General features: G+C 41.3%; 1 protein-coding gene across 5 annotated transcripts in view; it reads right to left on the minus strand.

Annotated features, from left to right (window-relative positions):
* The window catches only part of TXNDC11 (thioredoxin domain containing 11), a 68,946-nt gene extending 49,376 nt beyond the window's left edge, over window positions 1-19,570 (minus strand). The window contains exons 1-4 of one of the 5 annotated variants that reach the window (XM_006096351.3): window positions 19,166-19,565; window positions 11,131-11,347; window positions 7,441-7,538; window positions 1,144-1,273 (exon numbers count right to left, since the gene is read on the minus strand). In XM_006096351.3, coding sequence (XP_006096413.2) covers window positions 1,144-1,273; window positions 7,441-7,538; window positions 11,131-11,347; window positions 19,166-19,422 — 702 coding nt within the window. In that variant the 5' untranslated portion in view covers window positions 19,423-19,565. Of the gene's footprint in view, window positions 1-1,143; window positions 1,274-4,589; window positions 4,674-7,440; window positions 7,539-11,130; window positions 11,348-19,165 lie in introns of those variants that run through there. The other 4 variants (XM_023760215.1, XM_014462286.2, XM_023760213.1 and 1 more) reach the window with 4 other exon arrangements.
* Window positions 19,571-22,460: the final 2,890 nt, after the last annotated feature.

Consider the following 22,460-nt stretch of genomic DNA (forward strand, 5'->3'; position numbering starts at 1 on the left):
ATTATGAGGTCTGGATTCATATGTTTTTTATCTGTATCTGGTAACTTAAGGTCCTGATTTTATTGTATCTAAGCACCATTTTTCATTTTTGCTAGTTCCCTGGTGGTCTAGTATAGTGGTCGGCAAACTGGCCCCTTGAGTGTGGCTCTTCCACAAAATATCACGTGCGGGCGCGCACATACAGTGTGATTGAAACTTCGTGGCCCATGCCACGGGGCCAAAGAGCCGCATGTGGCTCACGAGCTGCGGTTTGCCAACCACTGGTCTAGTGCAGTGGTCGGCAAACTCATTAGTCAACAGAACCAAATATCCACAGTACAACGATTGAAATTTCTTTTGAGAGCCAAATTTTTTAAACTTAAACTATATAGGTAGGTACATTGTTATTAATTTAATTAGGGTACTCCTAAGGCTTAGGAAGAGCCACACTCAAGGGGCCAAAAAGCCGCACGTGGCTCGAGAGCCTGTTTGCCGACCACGGGTCTAGTGGATTCAGCACTTTCACTTGTTGTACCCAAATATGACTTTACACTTGCTCCAATAAATTTTTGTGAAACTATTTTTACAATTTATTGAGATTATTTTAAGCTTTATACTGGTCTCCCAATAATAAACAGCCCTGCACATACAATGAACATCCTATAAGAATAATTTATCAGGTGTTGAAATTGGCAATGGAAAAGCAGTTAAGACCTTAAAATAGTTATACACTTAAAATATAAAGGAATGTATTTTCAGTTTTGTTTTGCTTTGAAAGGCTAAACTATAACTGACAAGAAAAACCAGATACCTCATCAGTAAGATGCCATAAAGCATCAAATAAAATTTTTAGAAATTTGCCGCTGTATATAAATTGTAAGTTAATTATTACATACTCTAAGTTAATTGTGAGACAAATTGAAAGTTTGTTGAAAATTCCCAAATAAAAAATAAAGGTTTTGCAAAGCATTCTATCTTCTTAAAACTCACTTGGTCAAACCATCCCTATAATCAAGTATCTCAAAAAGCATTTAATTGGGGCTTATCTATAACGTAACTTTTTAATTGCTACAAAATCAGGAGGTAAAAAAACTTTTCTATACAAACAATCCAATACAACCCGGTGAAGTCTTGGGAATATAAGGAGATATGAAAGACAGGTACCTCGTAGTTTGAGAGAAAATCTAGTAATTCTGATTGAGATGGGATGTACAGAAGTGGTTTCATCACCCGGCGGACAAACTTCTCAATGTAAACAGCACTCATGGGGCCTTTGTATTCGATTGGTCCAAAACTAGTACCAAAAAAATAAAAAATAAAAATAATACACCATGCATTAAACCTGTAATGTGTAACTGAAATCATCAACAACATAAAATGAAAATGTCCTGCTTTAGGATCCTGACTGGTTCACAGTTAAGCAGCCTTCTTTGTCTCAGGAGGCAACTGGAGAGCCAATTAAGAAGCATTTATGTGAGGAAAGATACAGCAGCCATTACAAGCAATCTCTGAAAAATGAATTAATTCCCGCAATATTTCCTTAAAAAACAAATAGAAAGGCAACCTTGGAAACTGGCCAAAAGCTAAAGGATTCCAGGATCTGAACCACACAATTCAATGTAGAGGGGCAGGCTTTCCACTGAGCAGTTGGCCCTTGGCCTACTAAAAAGCAGTTATTAAATATCCCCAACTTAGCCATTTTGGCTCAGTGGATAGAGCATCGACCTATGGACTGAAGGGTCACAGGTTTGATTCCGGTCAAGGGCACATGCCTGGGTTGTGGGCTTGATCCCCAGTGGGGGGAGTGCAGGAGGCAGCCGATCAATGATTCTCTCTCATCGTTGATGTTTCTCTTTCTCTTTCCCTCTCTCTTCCTCTCTGAAATCAATAAAAATATCTATATATATAAAAGGCTAATATGCTAAGTGTCCATTTGGGTAATGACATCATGTAGCAATGCCCGGCTTCCTCTCCATAGCAACTAGCCTCCTTGCAGTTTCTTCAGCCCAGGAACACAACTTGCTTTATAGCCAGGTGGAAACATTTTACAGTGTAACCAAATGTCTGTGAAGCATTTTCCCCTGCCTCATCTCATTTGATCCTCACAGAAGTCCTGGAATAGGTAGATAGGAGACTGGGTGGAATCCTATTTTCTTTTCATTAGCCGGAAAACAGAGATTTAGAAAGCTTAGAAACTTGACCCGACTGAAAAGAAGAAATGGTAGACCTTGAAAATGACTTCAGGTTTTCTCACTGCGCAGAATATAGTCAAACACTGCTGCAGTTAAATATTTTACCCTTTGTTCTCCCTGCGTGATCTACAATAATAATCTGCTTTGTGTTGATATTTACTGCTGTGTTGCTGACAATTACCTGAAAGAGAAGTTGGGGTGCTTCACTGGGCTGGAAAAAGTTTAGCTAAATCAGAAAGCAGGTCTAATTAAGCAAGTTTATTCTATATATATAAAAGGCTAAGTTGACTCATGCATGCGCAATACATATAAAGCTCTCGCTGGTGCCAATCGCACGTGTGTCTTTTGATCTGTCATTGTCGATTGTGAATTTGGTTGACACTTCTATTATAAAGAAAGGATGAAGAGAATATTAAAATATTTCTTCTAATTATTTTCCTTTCAATGTGCACAAATTCATGCACTGGGCCACTAGTATTAAATAAAAATAAATAAATATTCACATAGGCACTTACACAAAGGATCATTAATTGAACGTTAAACCCAGTTAAAGCTTTATTACAACAAAAAATTATGTGATGGTACAAGTCAGGGGCCTGTATAAATGATTTTCCATTCCAGTTGTATTAGGGGATGCATAGGAATTTGATTTGGTATTGCTAAGAATACTACTAATATTTGGTTAATCTCCTAATAAGCTGATCAGAATCCTCAAATGGCTTTCTTTGATTCTGTACAATACCAACAGATATTGCTCAAATATAATTGGATGGTATGTGGAGTGGGTAGGAAATAGAGTGACATTCAGCAACTCCATAACCATTCTTCTCTCTAAACAGAAATTGACATTAAGCTTACTGTTAATAGCAAGAATAGACAGAGCACAGTAAAGAATTATAAAAATGTCATGGTCATAATAATATAATATTTGATTACAGAAATTAACACAAATATATAATGTGATAAGATAAACACAATTCTTCAGTGTGCACTGCAGAATGATGCAAAGAAATATTAGCATGAAAAAGTAAAAATAGCATTCTACGTGCACAACTGGGAGACAGTTAAGAATTCTATAATTCAAGACTTATTACAACTAATTTATTAATTTTAACAATTAGTTTAAAAAATCACCATCAGCCCTACCCAGTATGGCTGTGTATAGAGCACTGGCCTGTAGACCAAAGGGTGCTGGGTTCGATTCCGGTCAAGGGCATGTAACTTGGTTGCAGCCTCCTCCCCAGCCTGGGTTCTGGTGAGGGCTCATGCAGGAGGCAACCAATTGATGTGTTTCTCTCACATCGATGTTTCTCTCTGTCTTTCCCTCTCTCTTCTGCTCTCCCTAAAAATCAATGGAAAAATATCCTCAGGTGAGGATTAAAAAAAAAATTAAAATTAAAAATAAAACAAAAATAAAAATCACCACCATCAACAACTCCAGCAATCATGAACAATTTTTAAAGGCCTGGCTGGTGTAGCTCAGTGGTTGAGCATCGACCTATGAACCAGGAGATCACAGTTCGATACCCAGTCAGGGCACATGCCTGGATCATGGACTCGATCCCCAGTGCGGGGTGTGCAGGAGGCAGCCAATCAATGATTCTCTCTCATCATTGATATTTCTCTCTCTCTCTCTCCCTCTCTGAAATCAATCAAAATATATTTTTAAAAAACAAAAAATAACTTTTAAAGGAAGAAATAAAAAATCATCTGATAACTTATTTTATTCAGCAAAAAGGAGGCAACCAATCTGGAAACCTCATCTATTCAAGCAAACAGACTCTGCTGAATTTTCCTGGCATGATGTTATAGGGATCCAGTGACTTGTAATGAGAAGATCCCAGAATGCAGGATGGGGGACATGTTTTAGCAACATGCTATAGTCATTGCTGTAGGACAAGCTGACCTAGGGCTGCTGAACTTTATATAGTGTTTTGAGAAACTACTACCTCAGAGCCTTTATAACTAGTATTAATACAAGCCAAAAAAGTGGAATCTGTGCTCCCTTTGGCCGCACATATACTTTAAAAAAAAGTGGAATCTAGTTTCACAAAACAGAAGTCTATTAATTTCTTTAAGCAGCTACAACTAGGTAAGTCATACAAACAAACACAACACACACAACAGTCTATCCAATGATGAGACAGACTCAAGGATGACATTTGCAAGCACATTAACCAAAAAAATCTCAAGACTACCAAATACTAAGAGAGTTTAATTAAAGGAACACATTCATTCATATGTGTTTCATGTAAAATAGAGGGCTTGAAGATTCTTAAACAGAATATGAAAAGGCTACCTTTCAGATATTTCTGTGCCTTAGCACTTTCTTCTGTTTTTGAGACATTAGGAATGACTTACCAAGTGAAAATTTAACAGATAAAGATGAGGGGCAAGCACTTCAAGATGAGTACTAACCTCAAAGTCCTCATCTATATAATGAGAGGAGTGGACTAGATTTTTCTAAAGTTCCTTCCATGCCTTTTCAATCTTTCTATAAAACTAAGAAAACAAGCAGCGTAAGACAACATTGCACACTCCACATAAACCAAAATGACATTTTGTATTCTATTCAAGGGAATTCTAATTTTAATCAGGTTAAGTCCACCTCTGGGCAACTGGCTTGGTTATATATCGTTGCAAGTCTTTTACTCCCTGCTAGGCATCTGTGTCCTATTTCCTATTTCCAAGAAAAGAAACGCAGGGACCTTCATGAGGCAAGCTCATTATACATTTGACAGAGCACAGAGTTTTAGAACCTTCAAGCATAGCATCTTATACTTACCTTAAAAAAAAGAAAAAAGAAAAAAGAGCCCTAGCTCAAGCATGTCAAACTCAAAGGCTAACACAAGCCAAATAAACAAGGCTTAAGTTTATATGGGCCACAAAAAAACAAGTTTCAATTTTCATAGAAACGTAGGTTTATTTTGATACAGACATGCTGAATACAAAGGGCTAAAATAAATGAGTAATTGTTAACATAAAATAATAGAACATTTTAATAAAAATTAGTATTTTTCTTGAACATTAACTTACCAGACACTGAATAACTGCACAAATTAATAAGCATAATGCAAATAAACCTATTTTTCTTGTTCTTCAAAAGCAAAATATTTCCTGTTGTGCACACCAAACAAGTCAGTACAAGACTAATGACATGGCAATTGGCTGCTAAAATATTCGCTGTGAATATTAGTGGAGAGAAATGGTGCGTGATTGTAGATATCAGTCACTAGCGAAGACTGTAGTTCGTTATTAATAATTATGTATAGCAGAATATTGTAAAAATTAAGTTACGACACTTTTGTTAAAACATTTCTTAGATACCATTATATTGGCTGGGCCGCAAACATATTCATTGTGGGCCGCATGCGAAATATGAGTGTGCCCTAGCTGGTTTTGCTCAGTGGGTAGAGCATCAGCCTGTGGACTGAAGGGTCCTGGGTTTGATTCTGGTCAAGGGCACATGCCCAGGTTGCGGGCTCAATCCCCAGTGTGGAGCTTGTAGGAGGCAGCCAATCAATGATTCTCTCTCATCACTGATGTTTCTATCTTTCTCTCCCTCTATTTTCCTCTCTGAAATCAATAAAAATATATTTTTAAAAAAAAGAAGGAACTATGAGAAAGTTCCTCTGAGAAAGTATTCATATACAGTGGGGCCTTGACTTACGAGTTTAATTTGTTCCGAGACCGAGCTCGTTAAGGAGCTCGTTAACTCAAATTACTCTATCAACTCAATGCAAAAAATCGGCTGAGAGACAGCTGGTATCTCAAAAAACTCGTTAGTCGGGACACTCGTAAGTCAAGGCCCCACTGTATCTAGAGGAAAATTTGAAGTTGAAGATGGGGTAGGAAAGTATGTTTTTGCCCAAATACTATTTATTAGCTCCCGAGAAGTAAAATTATGTGCCACACAACATTTTATGTTAAAGTCATGGAAGTGTAATGGAGTATGACAGATAATCCACAAATGGTAATTTATTGATGTTTGTTATATATCCCCATTGATTAAGGTCTAAGAAGTTTGGAGGGAGGGAAAAAATAAAATCTAAAAAGTAAAGCTCTTACTAATCACATCTTTTTTACCCATTTTACCATCATTAACAAACTTTAAGACAACTACATTGAACAAAGTCCAGAATCCATCAAATGTCTTCAAAATCCTTTAAGTCAAATTTTAGACATTACTTAACACCCATAGCAATGGTCAGGCAGTATTCCAAAAGCAAGCACCAATATTTTTCTGCAGCAAAATGAATAAACTGGCACCTTAAGTGAGATAAAGACTATAGGCAGCCTCTTATTATTTTAGGCCAGATGAATGTATTTGGGGACAAAATTTATAAAGTCTTTAGGTTTCCAGAGCTCTTTGGATTTCAGAATTATGGATACAAAACTATGTACTTGTAGTAATTTTCTTCCCAGTTGAAAAGATGGGAAGATACCCTCTTGATTATGCTATCCTGTCAAGTAACAGGATAAAGACTTCTATGTATTTTTATATGACAAAACTCTTTTAGAATATTTGAAATGTATAGCCACACAATGGAGTAACTGGTACTATTAAAAACAATGCTTTAGAATATATGTAATGACATGAAAAGTAAGAAAAACCAGTTTAGTTCATCTGTGTGGCTCAGTGGCTGAGTGTGAACCAGAAGGTCACGGTTCGATTCCCAGTCAGGGCACATGCCCAGGTTCCAGGTTCAATTACCAGTAGGGGGCGTAAAGGAGGGAGCCAACCAATGATTCTCTCTCATCATTGATGTTTCTATCGCTCTCCCCCTCTCCCTTCCTCTCTGAAATCAATAAAAAATATATTGAAAAAGAAAAAGTTTAGGAAAGAATATTACTACAGGGTAATGTTTTTTTTTTTATTTTTAAAGGAGAGGGTGTATTTGTAATAATAAAAGGGTAATACGCTATTAGACCAGACGTCATTCCAGATGAAGCCAGGGCTGGAGGGAAGGCAGCTGGGTCCTGGGTGCTGGAGGGAAGCTGCTACTGGCAGCCGGGGGAAGGAAGACCTACTCTTGCATGAATTTTTATGCATCAGGTCTCGTGTGTGTGTGTGTGTGTGTGTGTGTGTGTACAGAATATAAATCAAAACACTTAATGATTACATATGGCTAATAAAATAATCAAGATCCTTTTTTTATTTCTGCTTACACATGTTTTCTTAATCTATCTAATATTTTAAATGAAAAAAAAATCACTTCAAAATTGATAAACTTAGTTGGAATTAGAAACATTACTTAAAATGTCTTACCTCCGATGATACAGATATATTACAGGAAAATAAAAGAAATGCTTCTGTTTTCTGCATTTCCCCTGGTTCCACCAACAGTTAATTGCCACAAACAACACCTGCAGAGTCAAAAAAGGTTTCAAATGACTATGAATAACAACTGAAAAACTACGAAGGCTTAAAAGATAAACTTGTAGATATGAACTATTCCTCTCTGAAACAGAAAGTGTAAAAAAATTGTTTCAAGAGTTCAAAGAAGGTCATCACTGACTGCTACAATAAAAAAAAAAGACTCTTATCTATAGTGTCTAGCTAGGACTAAATAATTTGGAGTCTGACCCAAGAGGAAAATGATTTCCTTTGAATTCTAAAGTGAATGAGCATCAGAGCTTTTCCTAAGCATGATTAACATGAAAACTTGGTAAAAAGATATGTCTTTTGATAGTCAAACTGAGTATATGAGAATGAAAAAATATACAAATCAAACATCACAAATTTCAAAAGACCATTTTAAATGATTACATTAAAAACTAATAAAAAAAACCAGATGATTAAAGCTATTTTCTAAAATATAGTACTGAATAGCAAAAATATGGATTAAGTACATATTTATAGATGGATGTACTTAAGAAGTGTCCCTATGTCTGCAATTTACTTTGAAATGTACCAAAAATAAGATGGATTAATAATTAAATTGGAGCAAAGTTTTTCAAGTTTGGCAGAATTGAAATTTTGGAATTAAACTGTTGTGAGGCTTTTTTTCCTTGTTGCTATGTGTGTTTTTGTTGTGGGGGCTGTCCTACAACAACAGTAAACATAGGATGGTAGAGTGTTTAGCAGTATCCCTAGTCTTTTACCCACTCGATGCCACTAGCGCTCCCCTCTCAAGTACCAAAAAAACCTCTCTGTACATCGCCAAAGGTCCCCTGGCGGAGGGGGGGGGGGGGGGGAGCAAACTGCCACTAGTTGAGAACCACTGATTAGAGGGATAAGATGAGTAAATACATAATAAAATGTTAACAGTAGAATTTAAGTGGTAGGTATACAGAAAATTCCTTCACCTCTGCTATATGTTTAAAAACTTATAACACTGAAAAAATATGAAGACTATAAAAAGTCACTTTTAGATGCCTTATACTTACTAGATAGCAATATTGCTCAAACTTAGTGGAAGCTCTTTATAGCTCTTTTTGGAGTCTATGTATGAGAAAGAAAAGCAAAAATATCTTTACTTAAGGTTGACATCTCATTTTTTTACCCAAATATAAGGCAGAATTTACCATGGTCCCTCATTTTACTAAGCAATATGGCTCAAAAGATTTTTGCCTGTTTCTGAAAATAAGCCTGTTCCTTTTCCCTACTGAGAACTTGGAAAGGAGCTACGAAAAATTTTTTTTTTGGGGGGGGGGGAAGCAGTGCCGGTCAGTTGTTTATGGCACTATGACCTCAATCATTTGTCCTGTGATGCTTAACAAACTGTTGTGCCCTCTAAAATCTGAGGTCTTGCCTCAGAAGAACAGGAACACCAGCATCAGCTTATAGAACTGTTGTGAGGAACAGCATAGGGCAGTGATGGTGAACCTTTTGAGCTCGGCGTGTCAGCATTTTGAAAAACCCTAACTTAACTCTGGTGCCATGTCACATATAGAAATTTTTTGATATTTGCAACCATAGTAAAACAAAGATTTATATTTTTGATATTTATTTTATATATTTAAATGCCATTTAACAAAGAAAAATCAACCCAAAAAATGAGTTCGCGTGTCACCTCTGACACGCATGTCATAGGTTCGCCATCACTGGCATAGGGCCAGGCACTCCCAAATACTATTCCTATGTAACCACTCTAAAGGGCATATTACTTAAGTTGACAATAAGATAATAAGTGATTGATACCCTAATATATAATATATTACAACCAATCTCCCAAACCAAAACCAAATGAAATAAATTCATCTAAATACTAATGTTTCATTGCTAAAAATTAAATGAGATGAATGTCACATCATGTTATCACCAATGACTTCACAATAAGTATTCTCTACTTATTCTCTAAATTCAGAAAATTTGGGGAATGATTGGCAAAGTGGTGATTTCCTGTATGCTAATATACTACTTGCCTCGAGTGCTCCATTACACTTCCTATTTCCTCCCTGGAAGTATCTGCCAGTGTGGTTACTATTTGCCATTTGAAAGGGGGAGAGGGTGTAAAGGAAAGACAGGAATAGATCCAATCCATTGACCCACAGTTGGAACACAAAATCATACCCCACCCCAAAGAATCAGTGTTAAGGGAATGAAGAGTTATATTTAAACAGTAATTGGTACTACATTCAGGGGTATATAATGGTTTAAAATGCTTTACTAGGCTGAGTAGAAAGCCTAGTCACCATTTAAAACATTGGTTCTAAGAAAAACCAACTGAGAGATCCAAATGAACTTCTGAAACTCAGCTGCCTGCTTAAGTAACGTCAGATCAGTAGGTCCCAGCAGCAGCCTCTTAGAAGTCTGTGGATGCTTTTTAGCGACTTGCAATAACTGGGGAAAGGAGGGAGGGGGCAGTGGGGACAGGGAAGCTACAAGGCATGTGGTGGGTGGTGGGCAGGGACTGTGGTAGATACCCTGCAATGCTCAAAATTGCTCTGCAAGGGAAGATTCATCCCAGAGCAGTTTTAAATGCCCTGCCCAACACTGATGTTGAGGAAAACCCATTTGTTATTATTAGAGCCCAGAACCTAATTCCATTTTATATATGAAACCAAAACATGGTTTTTGTATACACTGAATTTCTCAGGAAGGCAACTTCTGTGTCAACTGAGGGCAAAAAGTACTTTGTTTGGTTTAAAACTTTACCAAGAGCTGTTCATTGTTTAGAAAAATCAAATCACCGAGTGCAATGCCCCCATGGTATCTAAGTCCAACACATACCTTTATCAATCTACATTTGTAACTGTTCCATCCACAGTAACTCTACATAAAGGTACAAAGACCTATTTTGCCCAAGCATTTACAAACTGAAATACATATGATTTAATTATACATTACTTTGCTCCCTTCTACCTTTAAGTTATAAATGGTGCATTAGATGAACTATTTTGAAATTTTATGTGTAGGAAGGTTGTCTTATCTATGAATTCATTTTCAAGGCATAAAAAGGAATAAATATAAAATACTTGTTTTATAAAAAGCAATCGGGATCCACCTGGTTGAAAACCACTGTCACAGATAACTCAAATATTTGCCTATATATCACTCTTATCTATCATAAAGGTTGCATTCATTTATTAAATATCTGTTAAATACAGTTCTGGTCCAAGTATGGGTATTTAAAAAGTCAGTCGGCTACACTGTAGTCATGATGCGTAAATTTCTCCTAAATAAAATACCTAACTAGCAAATATCAAAGAGATCATCAACTAGGACTTTCAGTTCCCCACCTACTTCAGCATGAAAACTGAACAGCATGGCACCTGGGAATGAGCACTGGCTTAGTCACAGGATGCAGAATCTGTTCCCCATCCTGCTGCTAACCGACTAGGATCATCACAATCAGAAATCTTTTGTTTCTTTATACAAGGCTTTAGAATTTTAAAAGTGCTCCTGGTATTCACCTTGGCAAAATCAGCCAGCTGGTAAGATGTCTCTATAGGGACCATTTCTCTGCAGCAGAACTAACAGTCATTTGATTCTTAGGCCGAATGTCAGCATTACCTGGTCTGAAAGCTGACTCGCTGCTTGCTCAACTTCTGCCCTGGCAGCGATGGACTGTCCACACCATGGGGCGTAGAAGAACAGCAGCACCACCTCTGAGTGCCGGCGAACAACCTCTGCGTAGTCCAGTTGACCCTGGAAGAGGTCAAGAACCGGAGACCTCGAGGAGAAAAAGCTGACAGGTGGCTTTGCTGGTATTATCACATCTTTTGCTCGACTAAAAAAGAGCAAACACAAATAAGATCAGTGAGTTTATTTTCTTCCAACAACAGCTTCATGTGGAAGGAGAATGAAATTTAAATATTCTGCGATAAGGCAATATGTGGCTGAGAAAATGAAAGACATGAAATATATGCTGAAAATTATTCTATAATATTGTCTTCCCACAGGTGGAGTGGGAGGGCAGTGGAGAGCAGAGAATAATGTCTTTGAGTAATCCACATTCTTGCCTCCACACCCAAGATTCATCTCATCTCTCCGCAGTCTTGTTCTCCACAGGAGCCACTGATGTCCAGGACTACAGAGCCACCAGGTAAGCTTGCTCAGAATTAAGGGGAGGGAGCACATGTGGCTACTGCTAATAAGATTTCTATAGGAGCCCTAGTTGATTTGGCTCAGTGAATGGAGGTCGGCCTGCGGACTGAAGGGTCCCGGGTTCGATTCCGGTCAAGGGCACGTACCTCGGTTGCGGGCTCGATCCCCAGCAGGGGGTGTGCAGGAGGCAGTCGATCAATGATTCTCTCTCATCATTGATGTTTCTATCTCCCTCTCTCTCTCCTTTCTTCTCTAAAATCAATAAAAATATATTTTTTTAAAAGAACATTCCTTTAAAAAAAAAAGATTTCTATAGGAAATGCTTACAATCAACTCAACTTTGAGAAAACTTAAAAGTGTATTAGCTGGAGTTGGCCTGCACTTATCCAGGGCATTCAGGCAAAAGTAATAACCCAAAAGAAGGCAGAAAAGGATCAAGAAAAAGACAAAAACCAGAAGGTACAAATGAAAAACAAATAGCCAGAAGGTAGACTTAAACCCAACCATATCAACAATTACATTAAATATAAAAGGACTAAACCATCCAATTAAGAGGAAAAGATTGCCAGACTGGATAAAGAAGCTATCTAAAAGAGACACATTTTAAACATCAAGACATAAATAGGATGAAAATGTAAGGATGGGGGAAAAACAGTCCATCTAAATAGTAAGCATAAGAAAGTTGGAGTAGCCCTAACCGGTTTGTCTCAGTGGACAGAGCTTCGGCCTGCGGACTGAAGGGTCCCAGGTTCGATTCCGGTCAAGGGCATGTACCTTGGTTGCGGGCACATCCCCAGTAGGAGGTGTGCAGGAGGCAACTGATCAATGTTTCTCTCCCATCAATGTTTCTAACTCTCTATCCCTCTCCCTTCCTCTCTTTAAAAAATCAATAAAATATTATTTTTTTAAAAAAAAAAGAAAGCTGGAGTAACTAATTAGGTGAAAGGATAAACAAACGGGGGTATACTCTTACAATTAAATGATATGTACTATATATAATTGGATGAGTCTCAAAATAATGATAATGAATGAAAGAAGTCAGACACTAAAGAATACATATAGGCTAGGCAAAAGTAGCTTTACAGTTGTATTCTTATATTATACTAGAGGCCTGGTGCATAAAATTCATGCACAGTGGATAGTGGGGTTTCTTAGCCCAGCCTGCACCCTCTCCAATCCGGGACCCCTCGGGGGATGTCTGACTGCCTCTCACAATCCAGGACCGCTGGCTCCTAACCGCTCACCTGCCTGCCTGCCTGATGGCTCCTAATTGCTCCCCTACCAGCCTGATCGCCCCTAACCGCCTCTGCCTCATCCAGGACCCAGGATTCCCTCCTTTGGCCGGTCACAGGCACTGGGACCCATGCTTTCCTCCCTCTGGCTGGCCACAGGCACCGAGGACCCGGGCCAGCTTCGCCTAGGCCAGGTGAAGCCGCAGGGGACCGTGGGCAGGTGGCTTCGCCGGGGCCGCAGCCACAGGCGCCCTGGACCTGGGGCACGCGGCTTGTCCTTCTCCCGGGCCGCAGGCGCAGGCGCAGCCGCTGGCGCCCCGGACCGTGGGGCGTGTGGCTTGTCCCTCTCCTGGGCCGCAGGCGCAGGCATAGCCGCTGGCACCCTGGACCGTGGGGTGGGCGGCTTGTCCCTCTCCCAGGCCACAGCCTGGCTGGTCCCCATTCCTCTCTCATGAGCTCATTTGTGCCTGGCTGGTCCCCATTCCTCTCTCCCCAGTGTTGAATGTCTGAGCCATTACCACGTGACAGCGTGAGGGCGTGATGACCATTTGCATATTAGCTCTTTATTATATAGGATTACTTTCCATGAAAACAAATATAAACATACTTTTGCCCACCCTGTATAATATGAATGCGTTTATATGAAATCCCAAAACAAGCAAAGCTAATCTATAATGAAATAATCAGCATCAGTGGTTATCTAGAGTAGGGAGTGGGGTAGAAACTAACTGCAGAAGGGTGCTGAGGAAATTTTCTCTCAGCTCCCTATTGGTTGCCTTCATAGCTCTCACCACACTCTGTTACTTATTTTACCTTTTTATTATTTATCTACTCTACAAGATAGATCATTAACTCCATAAGGGCAAGGGCACTATCTTTTACACTGTTAGATCCTCATTGTTTAGTAGCTGCTGTTACTATGAAGTTCAGTAACTTGTGAAATGAACAAACCTCCTCTACTTACCTCACCTGAACATATGTGAAAGGAAATAAAATATAAATCCATACAGACCTATATTAGTAAGAACAGTCTGAAAGAATCAAAGTGTCAGAAGGCCCATTTGCATTACTAGGGATCATTCCAAGGGACACCTAACTGCGCTCTAACTTTACAGGTGTGCAAATGAATTTGATAATTTGATTTCTCAGAAAATAGTCAAGTACAATCAGTCCTCTGTATCTCTGGGTTCCACATCCATGGATTTAATCAATCTTGCATCAAAAATACTCTTTTTTAAAAATATTACATTGTTGCTGATGTTTACTACATAGTTAGACCTACCATGGTTGTGTCTGTACTGAACATGTACATACTTTTTCTCTTATCGGTATTTACTTAACAATACAGTATAACAACTATTTACATAGCATTTACATCGTATTAGGTATTACAAGTAATCTAGAGTTACTTAAAGTATATGGAAGAATGTAGGTAGGTTATATGTAAATACTACACCACTTTACATAAAGGATTTGAGAATCCAAGGACTTGGGTATCTGAAGGGGGACCTGGAATCAAGCCCCTGCACATACCAAGGGAAGACTGTAGTAGGAAGGAGGAATGTGAAGGAAGGTGCTGACAAGTCTGAGATATGCAGCAGATGCAAAAAAGAAACATATCTTCACCCAAGACCTAGAACTAAGCTACTCTAAGAGCCTTGGGTCATTTAATATGAGGGAAAGAGTCCCACATTCTCCTTTGCATCTAAAAGGTGTTAACTTCCTGAATTAAGGAGACAGTTTTAAATATATCACTTAACTATTTTAACCAAAAATTATTAACATCATAAATATGTTAAAAGTTAGAGCAAATCTATTTATTAACTCAAACTAACATTTTAACCTTGCAATCAGGGAGCTTGTCTATCTAAAATATCTTCATAACCTGAAAAATTCAGTCACAAAATACAGTCAAACCTCAATTCTCGAATATCTCCCATCTCGAACAATTTGCTTCTCAACCTGACAACCCTTTCATGCTGGTAGCTATATGATGTCACAAGGCTCTCAGGCAACAAACAAAGGAGAGAATGTGTGAGTATGAGTCAGTTTACTACTGTTTAAAATCTCAGAATACTGTGCTGTGAATATTTTCATGGGGTTTTTTTTGCTTTTGTTGCTGCTTATTATTAAATTTTCATTTTTATTGTACATTTCCTTTACTTTTTGTTCAATTTTCACTTATATTTCAGGTCCTTTTTGTTTTTAAAGTGTTTATTTATAACCTAGAGGCCCGGTGCACGAAATTTGTGCACTCGCAGGGGTCCCTCAGCCCGGCCTGTGCCCTCTCGCAGTCCAGGAGCCCTTGGGGGATGTCCGACTGCTGACTTAGGCCCGCTCCTCCCAGAGGAGCGGGCCTAAGCCAGCAGTCAGACATCCTTAGCACTGCTACGGAGGCGGGAATGCTACCACTGCTACGCTCACCAGCCGTGAGCCCAGCTCAGGGCTTCTGGCTGAGCAGCACTCCCGCTGTGGGAGCGCACTGACCACCAGGAGGCAGCTCCTGTATTGAGTGTCTGCCCCCTGGTGATCAGTGTGCATCACAGCGACTGGTTGTTCCACTGTTTGGTTGATTTGCATATTAGCCTTTTATTATATAGAATCAGACAGTACATTAGACATATACTCCATATATATATGGCTATATAAAAGGCTAAGCAGCCCTAACTGGTTTGGCTCAGAGGATAGAGCATCGGCCGGCAGACTGAGGGGTCCCAGGTTCGATTCCAGTCAAGGGCATGTACCTTGGTTGCAGGCACATCCCCAGTAGGGGGTGTGCAGGAGGCAGCAGATCGATGGTTCTCTCTCATCGATGTTTCTAATTCTCGATCCCTCTCCCTTCCTCTCTGTAAAAAATCAATGAAAATTTAAAAAAAAAAAAAAGGCTAAGCAACCATTCGATCGTCTGACCATCCAGTACCTATGATGTGCACTGACCACTAGGGGGCAGACACTCAACACAGGAGCTGCCGAGCTGCTGTGACTTGGCAGTGGCAGTTCTCGGGTGACGCACCCTGGAACCAGAGAGGAGGGAGCCGATTCCTTATGGGGCCGCGCTGGGGCACTGTAGGCCCCAAATTTGGTTTACTGCACACTTGCATTTTCGTTCTACACACTGTACAACAGCAACTCTGCAGAGTGCCCTCTCACACCAGGGACCCCTTGGGGGATGTTGGAGAGCCAGTTTCGGCCAATTCCCACAGGCCAGGCTGAGGGACCCACCTGCTGGAGGGACCCTAATCACTCCAAAGATGCCCTTCAAGCCGGCAGAGGAGAGACTGCAGGAGGTTGGCTCCAGGGTGTGTCCAGCCCATCTTGCCCAGTCCCGCCCCACTGGCCACCTTCTAATTAATTTCCTTTCAATGTGCATGAATCCACGCACCAGGTCACTAGTATATATATGAAAGGTTAAAACAGGGAATCATTTGGGGGTCTGAAACGGATTAGTTCAATTTACATTGTTTCTAATGAGGAAAAATGACTCAATTTTTGAACAGCCTTCTGAGTTTCCAGTGTAATTCAATAAAATGTTCATTGAGCAAACCTTATTGTGCTGCAGGCACTGGACTAGATACCAAAGTGAGCAAAGATATGTTCTCCAGGGGCTTATTTTTCTCAGGGAGGAAGGCAAGCAAACAACCAAATATGTAAACAACAAACAATAAAAACACAAAATGATCACTGCTATATGGGAAATTTTACTAGTAAAAGTGGTTATCTTTTTAAGCTGAGATCTGAATGACAAGAAGACAGCATGCAGAGTCATAAAAAGCGCTGTAGTGCAAGAGTGACACATTTTCAAGAATTCCAAAATTCTGCTCTTTGGAGGTATTATTTTTCTACTATTTTAGTTGCATGTTAAGTGTTAAATAACATAATCTGAGGGAAAATGTATGTCTATGATGGCCAAGCAAAGGATAATTATCAACGTAGTACTGCTGCTTTGCATGTTCAGAGTAAACACACCAGATAAGACACGTGGCACATCAAAAAACAAGCATTAACCAGGAAACAGAGACATCTGCTTCTGCTCCATCAGACACATTCACAAGTTTCCATTTAACTCTTAAATTTGCTAAACATATTTTGAGAAACTATACATAGATCAAAGATTTCCTGCAGCTTTCAAGTCTAAGTCTCAGGTACAAAAAACTCAAGACTTGATTGCAAACAAGAAGGCCTGTTGCAACTCCTGATTATATATAAGAAATAAATAAATATATACACACACAATATTTTCCTCCAAATCAGGGTAAAAGGAAAGTGAACAGAAGGAAGTCATGGAGATTCAATGCATAGAACGGCACACAGGACAGAAAATATAGAATTATTAGTTGTGTTTCAACCCCAAATCAACCTCTCTTATGTTACCTGGTTTGAACTCAGCTAAGCACAGACACTGAAGAGGGTTCTCCCTTATTTCAGGTCTGGAGCTATTAACAAAAATTAAATTTAAAAAATTTTACTCTTCATTAGGCCTCTGTCTTCATTAACACAAAAATCTTAAAAGTAAAATAGAAAAAGAGGGCCAGAAATGTGCAGGTCAGTTGTACAGCGAAAAAATAGTATCATGACACCATTCAATCAAATAGGACTCTAAAAAAAATCAATCTGAGTCTATTAAAAGCCTGTCACATCTGCCAGTGGCACAGCAAGGAGCTGGACAGACAAGTTGTGGCTCTCTCTCCTAGCTGAAGCAGGCAGGGATCTTGTTCTGTCTGCTCTAGTAACTGGATTTACACTCTTCCTTCTTCCTGAAATTTGAAAGGACTTTCCTACCTAGCAAGTCATTATTCCTATAGACAGATAAACTAATGTCACTAAGTTCCCCAGCCTTAGAGGGGGGAAATACTTCTCTTGCAAATTTGAACCCATATGCCACCTTGCAATTATTCTACCTTGTACAATATTTTGCACATTTTCCTTGATGAAGGAAGTTATTGATAAAGAGCAAGGTTAAGAGCCTAGATTAGAACCTGACAATAAAGGATTAATAGGTGGATGTGATTTGGGGCAACTTTTGTAACATGACCAAAGCTCAAGTCCTTTATCTATAAATTGGAAGGACAAGAAAGAGCAGATCCAGACTTTACTGAGAATTGATATTTAAATGATCCACACTAGGCCCTCAGATTCTGCAGTATATTAATATTAATAAATGCATTCTTGTAAGCTGTAGTTATCAAGCAGGCACTTTAGTTCCCCGGGGGGACATCTGGCAATGTCTGGAGACATTTTTCGGTGTCACATCTGCACAAGTCGGGGATGCTAAACATCCGACAATGAACAGGATGGCCCAGCACTTAACACATTCAATAACCATGTTCCAAGCTGAAACCTTCCTCTTGGCCAATATGCCACTCGGTGGCAACACAGGCGTAAACTGAAGTCCCAAGAGATAACACTGTGTGGGAGGCCCATACTGCTCCTGAAATTTAAAGTCAACGTTGTATTTGTGGTCATTCCTCAAAGAGAGGCACATCCACTCTCATCTTCCCTGCTCAGGCCTCTCCTAGTTCCAGGCACACACCGGCTCGTCCAGCTTCCGGGCTTTCGCACTTGTTGTTGCCGCTACGTGGGACACTCTTCTTGCCCCAGATCGTCCCCTGCTGGCCCCTTCCCCTTCTTGTGCAAGCGTCCTGTGTGGCTTCCTTAGGAAAGAAAGCCTTTCTGCCCCACCCTCGCTGCTCCCACGCTCCCGACAGCACTGACAGACACCCTTTAAAATGAAGCGTACGTGTTGCCTGCCTGTCCCACCCTCCCAAGTAGGAGCTTTTATTTTATCTTCACCGCTCACGTGGACGAGGGCTCCACCGTAGGTGCGGATAACTAATCGTTAGGTCAATGACTGCCTGAATTTTCAAAGGGGTCTGGGGACTCCAATGGTTGTGCATTACTACATTCGAAGCAGAAAGGACACAAATTAAGTGATGAGTGAGGGCCCTACGGCTCAGGCCGAAGTGACAGGTGCACCCCCAAGAAAACCCCACTGAGCACCTCGGAACATGGCCCACCTCCGTCGGCACAAAATGGGATGAAGGGGCGCCGACGGGGGGCACCCGAAAACCTCGCCAAATGGCTGGGTGGCCGGCCAGAGCGAGGGGAAAGTGGCCGGCAAAGCCGCAGGCTTGGGGAGGCCAGGAGGGGAGTCTGGTCCGACTTCACGCCGCGGAAGCCGCTACGACCCACGACCTGGCCACGCGCCTCCCGCCCGGCCGGCCGGCCGAGAAGGCGCCGGGCCGGTGCCCCGGGGGTGCGGGCCGCCTCACCTGCAGGTGAACTTGAGGGTGAAGAGCAGCGCGCACCCGAGCGCCACGGCCCCGCAGAGCAGCTCCGGTCGCCGGCGCGCCATGAGGAAGGCGCCGCGCAGTCGGCGACGGAGCCGGTCCGCCGAGGACGCTCCAGCCGGGGCCGGGGCCGGGCTGAGGGAGCCGGAGCCCGCTGGGCCGGCGCCGCCACCCTCCTCCTCGGCGTCGTCGCTGCTGCTGCTGCCGCCGCCGCTGCCGCGGCCTCCGCATTCCGACATTACATGCTCCCCGTCGCCAGCTTTATACCGCCGCCGCCGCCCAGGGCCCAAGGGCCCGGCCCGGGCCGTCGCTCCCCAATCCCGCAACTCGTAGTGCCCGCTAACCGTGACCCTCCACGTCAGCCCAGACGCCGCTGCGGCTCCCGCCCCCGAGCAGGAGGCCCCGCCCTCCGCCCTCGGAGTCTGCGCGGACGCGGACATCGCCCGAAGCCCCGCCCCCGGAAGGCCTCGCCCCTCGACCTTGGAACCGGCGCCGATTTCCCCGCCCCGCCCACACGTTCTGAAGCCCCGCCTCTACCCCGCGGGCCCCGCCCTCCGTCCACAGAGCCTGCGCAGGCGCTAGGCCGAGCGCCTGGCCCCTCCTGCTCCGAGGTCCGCCCTGTGCCCACAAACGGAAACTCCGTACCCGGAACGTCCCTGCCTGGCGCACTGGGTTTTAAGAGCCAAGATGGTAACGGATCACGTGCCCACTCGTCTCACTACGGTCCCCGGAGGAAGTAGGTGCCGTGTATGATGTCCGCTTGGTAGGAAAACATGTGCGGAGGCGAGAAGTGTCCAAGAACACAGGAGTGAGGCGGGAACCACCCGTCCGTAGGCCTCGGTTTGCACGCCTGTAAAATGGGGTAATAGAGTAATTCGCTTTCAGGGTTGTTTTGAGAATTAAATGAGGTAACTCATGGAAATGCCAGTCAACCTACCCGTCATTTTGCTATTTTCTATATCTCACATTTTTTTTATCCTTTACTTTTTTCTTTTGTATTAAGTGAATATTTTCTAGTATACCATTAATTCCTTTAATGATTTTAAACTTTTTTGTTATAAGGGAAGGTTGCTCTAGGGATTACAGTATACATTTTTTCGGAATTTCCGAATGATTACTGCAGATTTATACTAAAGTTAGTAAGATATAGAAACTGCTCCAATGTAGCTCCATTCCCTCCTCTCTTTTTTGTTACTATTACTCTTTTATTCTGTTATGTTGCAAACCCAATAATACAGTGTTATATTGTTTTATATAACCTTGTTTAAAAAAGTGAAAATACATATTTGTAGTTTTTTAATTTATATTAACCTTATTTGCCATTTCTAGCTCTTTATGTAGATTTGAGTTACATTGCTAATGAAAACAAATGTGGTAAGAAGTCACCAGTTCCCATTCACAGTAGGTTGCTATTACAATCTACCCTATCCTTCCATCAGACATCTGTTCTTTGCACAGGCTTTTATAAGGTTCAAAGTACTTTTGCTGCCTGTAGGTTATCTCCTGAGACCCACAAAGCTTGTAGGGTGGCGTCTTACAGGCCAGGAAACCACCCTGGATTAATAAAAGTATGGTCCTTTCCTCTTCTCTTTCTAGACATCTGGCTGCTACTCTGGCACTAGAATGTTCTGAAACAATGATAAATTCATTTCAGAATACAGCAGGTTGTCAGGGTCAGGCTATACTGCTCTTCAGGGCTAGGTTAGCCCTAACCTGTCCACATCAACCAGAAGATGAGCTTTTGTAGCCATTTTTTATACCCTGATCAAGTGGTGGATTAGCATAGGAGGCAAGAAGAATATTTGAGTTTTTATTACATACTAGAGGCCCGATGCACGAAATCCATGCAAGACTAGGCCTTCCTTCCCCCAGCTGCTGGCACTGGCTTCCATCTGGCACCCAGGACCCGGGCTTCCCTTGCAGGCCCGGCTTCATTTGGAAGGACGTCTGGAAGGATGTCCAGTCTAATTAGCATATTGCGCTTTTATTATTATAGATTTTTTTAAAACACACTTTGACAACTGTTAGCAGAGAGCCCTCAACATTCATTTCCACTTAGTTCCAAAGTTCCAGGGAAATGCATCCATTGAGAAACGGAAGAACACATTTCCCAGGCAGTTAGTACAGGTTTCAACATATCCCACATATTAATCCTTTCTTAGAACCAGAGAGAAATAAGGCTCATTATTTTTTAAAAGCTTCTAAGCATTGACTTAAACGGGATGTAAAAACAAGGTACAGGTTGGCAGATAATAAAGAGGGAAGCCCATACTCCCTAAGCCTGGGTATTCTGGACAATGGTATTCTCTCCAATGTTTCTTGGCGTCTTTGTATCAAGACCCCAAAATTAGCTTTCCAGAAATTGGCATTTATCCTTTGTAGCCAATACAATAAGTCAACTAAGGAGTGTTTGAAACCTGCACACTACCAGGGGAAGTGTTCTCCTTTAGTTTCCCAATTGATGCAGGTCCCTGTTGGAGGACTCTGCAAACAGTCCTCAAAGAGCAGACAGTCCAGGGAAGGTGAGGGTGGTGGAAAGAGGTAAACACCTCTGTCACAGCGGACTGGGCACAGGAAGGAGTCCTTGAGAGCAAGGACCCACTTGCAACCTCCCACATGCCTCTCTAGGGCAGCTTATGGCAGCCAACAAAACTTGTACATGAATATTCATATTCACAAGAGCCCAAAACAGGGAAACAACTCAGATGTCTGTCAACAGAGGAATGGATAAGATGTGTATATGAGTAAAATGGAGTATTATTCGGTAATTAAAAGGAATGAAATATCCATAACCTGCGACAATATGGACGAACCTTGAAAACATTATGCTCACTGAAACCCCGTCACAAAAGGTCACACTGTGTATTATTTCCCTTATATGAAATGTCCAGAACAGGCAGATCCATACAGACAGGAAGCAGATCGGTGGTTGCCTAGGACTTGAGAAGGAGGGCAAGGGGGAAAATTGGGTTGTGGGTTGTTTTTTAAGGAATGAAAATATTCTAAAAACTCAGTGTGATCATTGTAGCACAACACTTAACAACACTCTGCTAAACACTGCTTCTCTCATCTATTTACTTAAAACCACTGGATTGTACTTTAAAATGGTGAAGTTTTTGTTGTGACTTGTATCCCATTTTCTTAAATGTTGAAAAAAATTTCATCCTATGGAGATAAACATGTCCAAGTAGACATGCCAGTGGTTACAGTTTCCCCTACTATTAGTATCGGACTTTTGCTCTTTCATACTCTCCCCACCCCACCCCCATCACACCAC

This window comes from Myotis lucifugus, unplaced genomic scaffold, assembly GCF_000147115.1.
Source record: "Myotis lucifugus unplaced genomic scaffold, Myoluc2.0 scaffold_176, whole genome shotgun sequence".
Classification (NCBI taxonomy): domain Eukaryota; kingdom Metazoa; phylum Chordata; class Mammalia; order Chiroptera; family Vespertilionidae; genus Myotis; species Myotis lucifugus.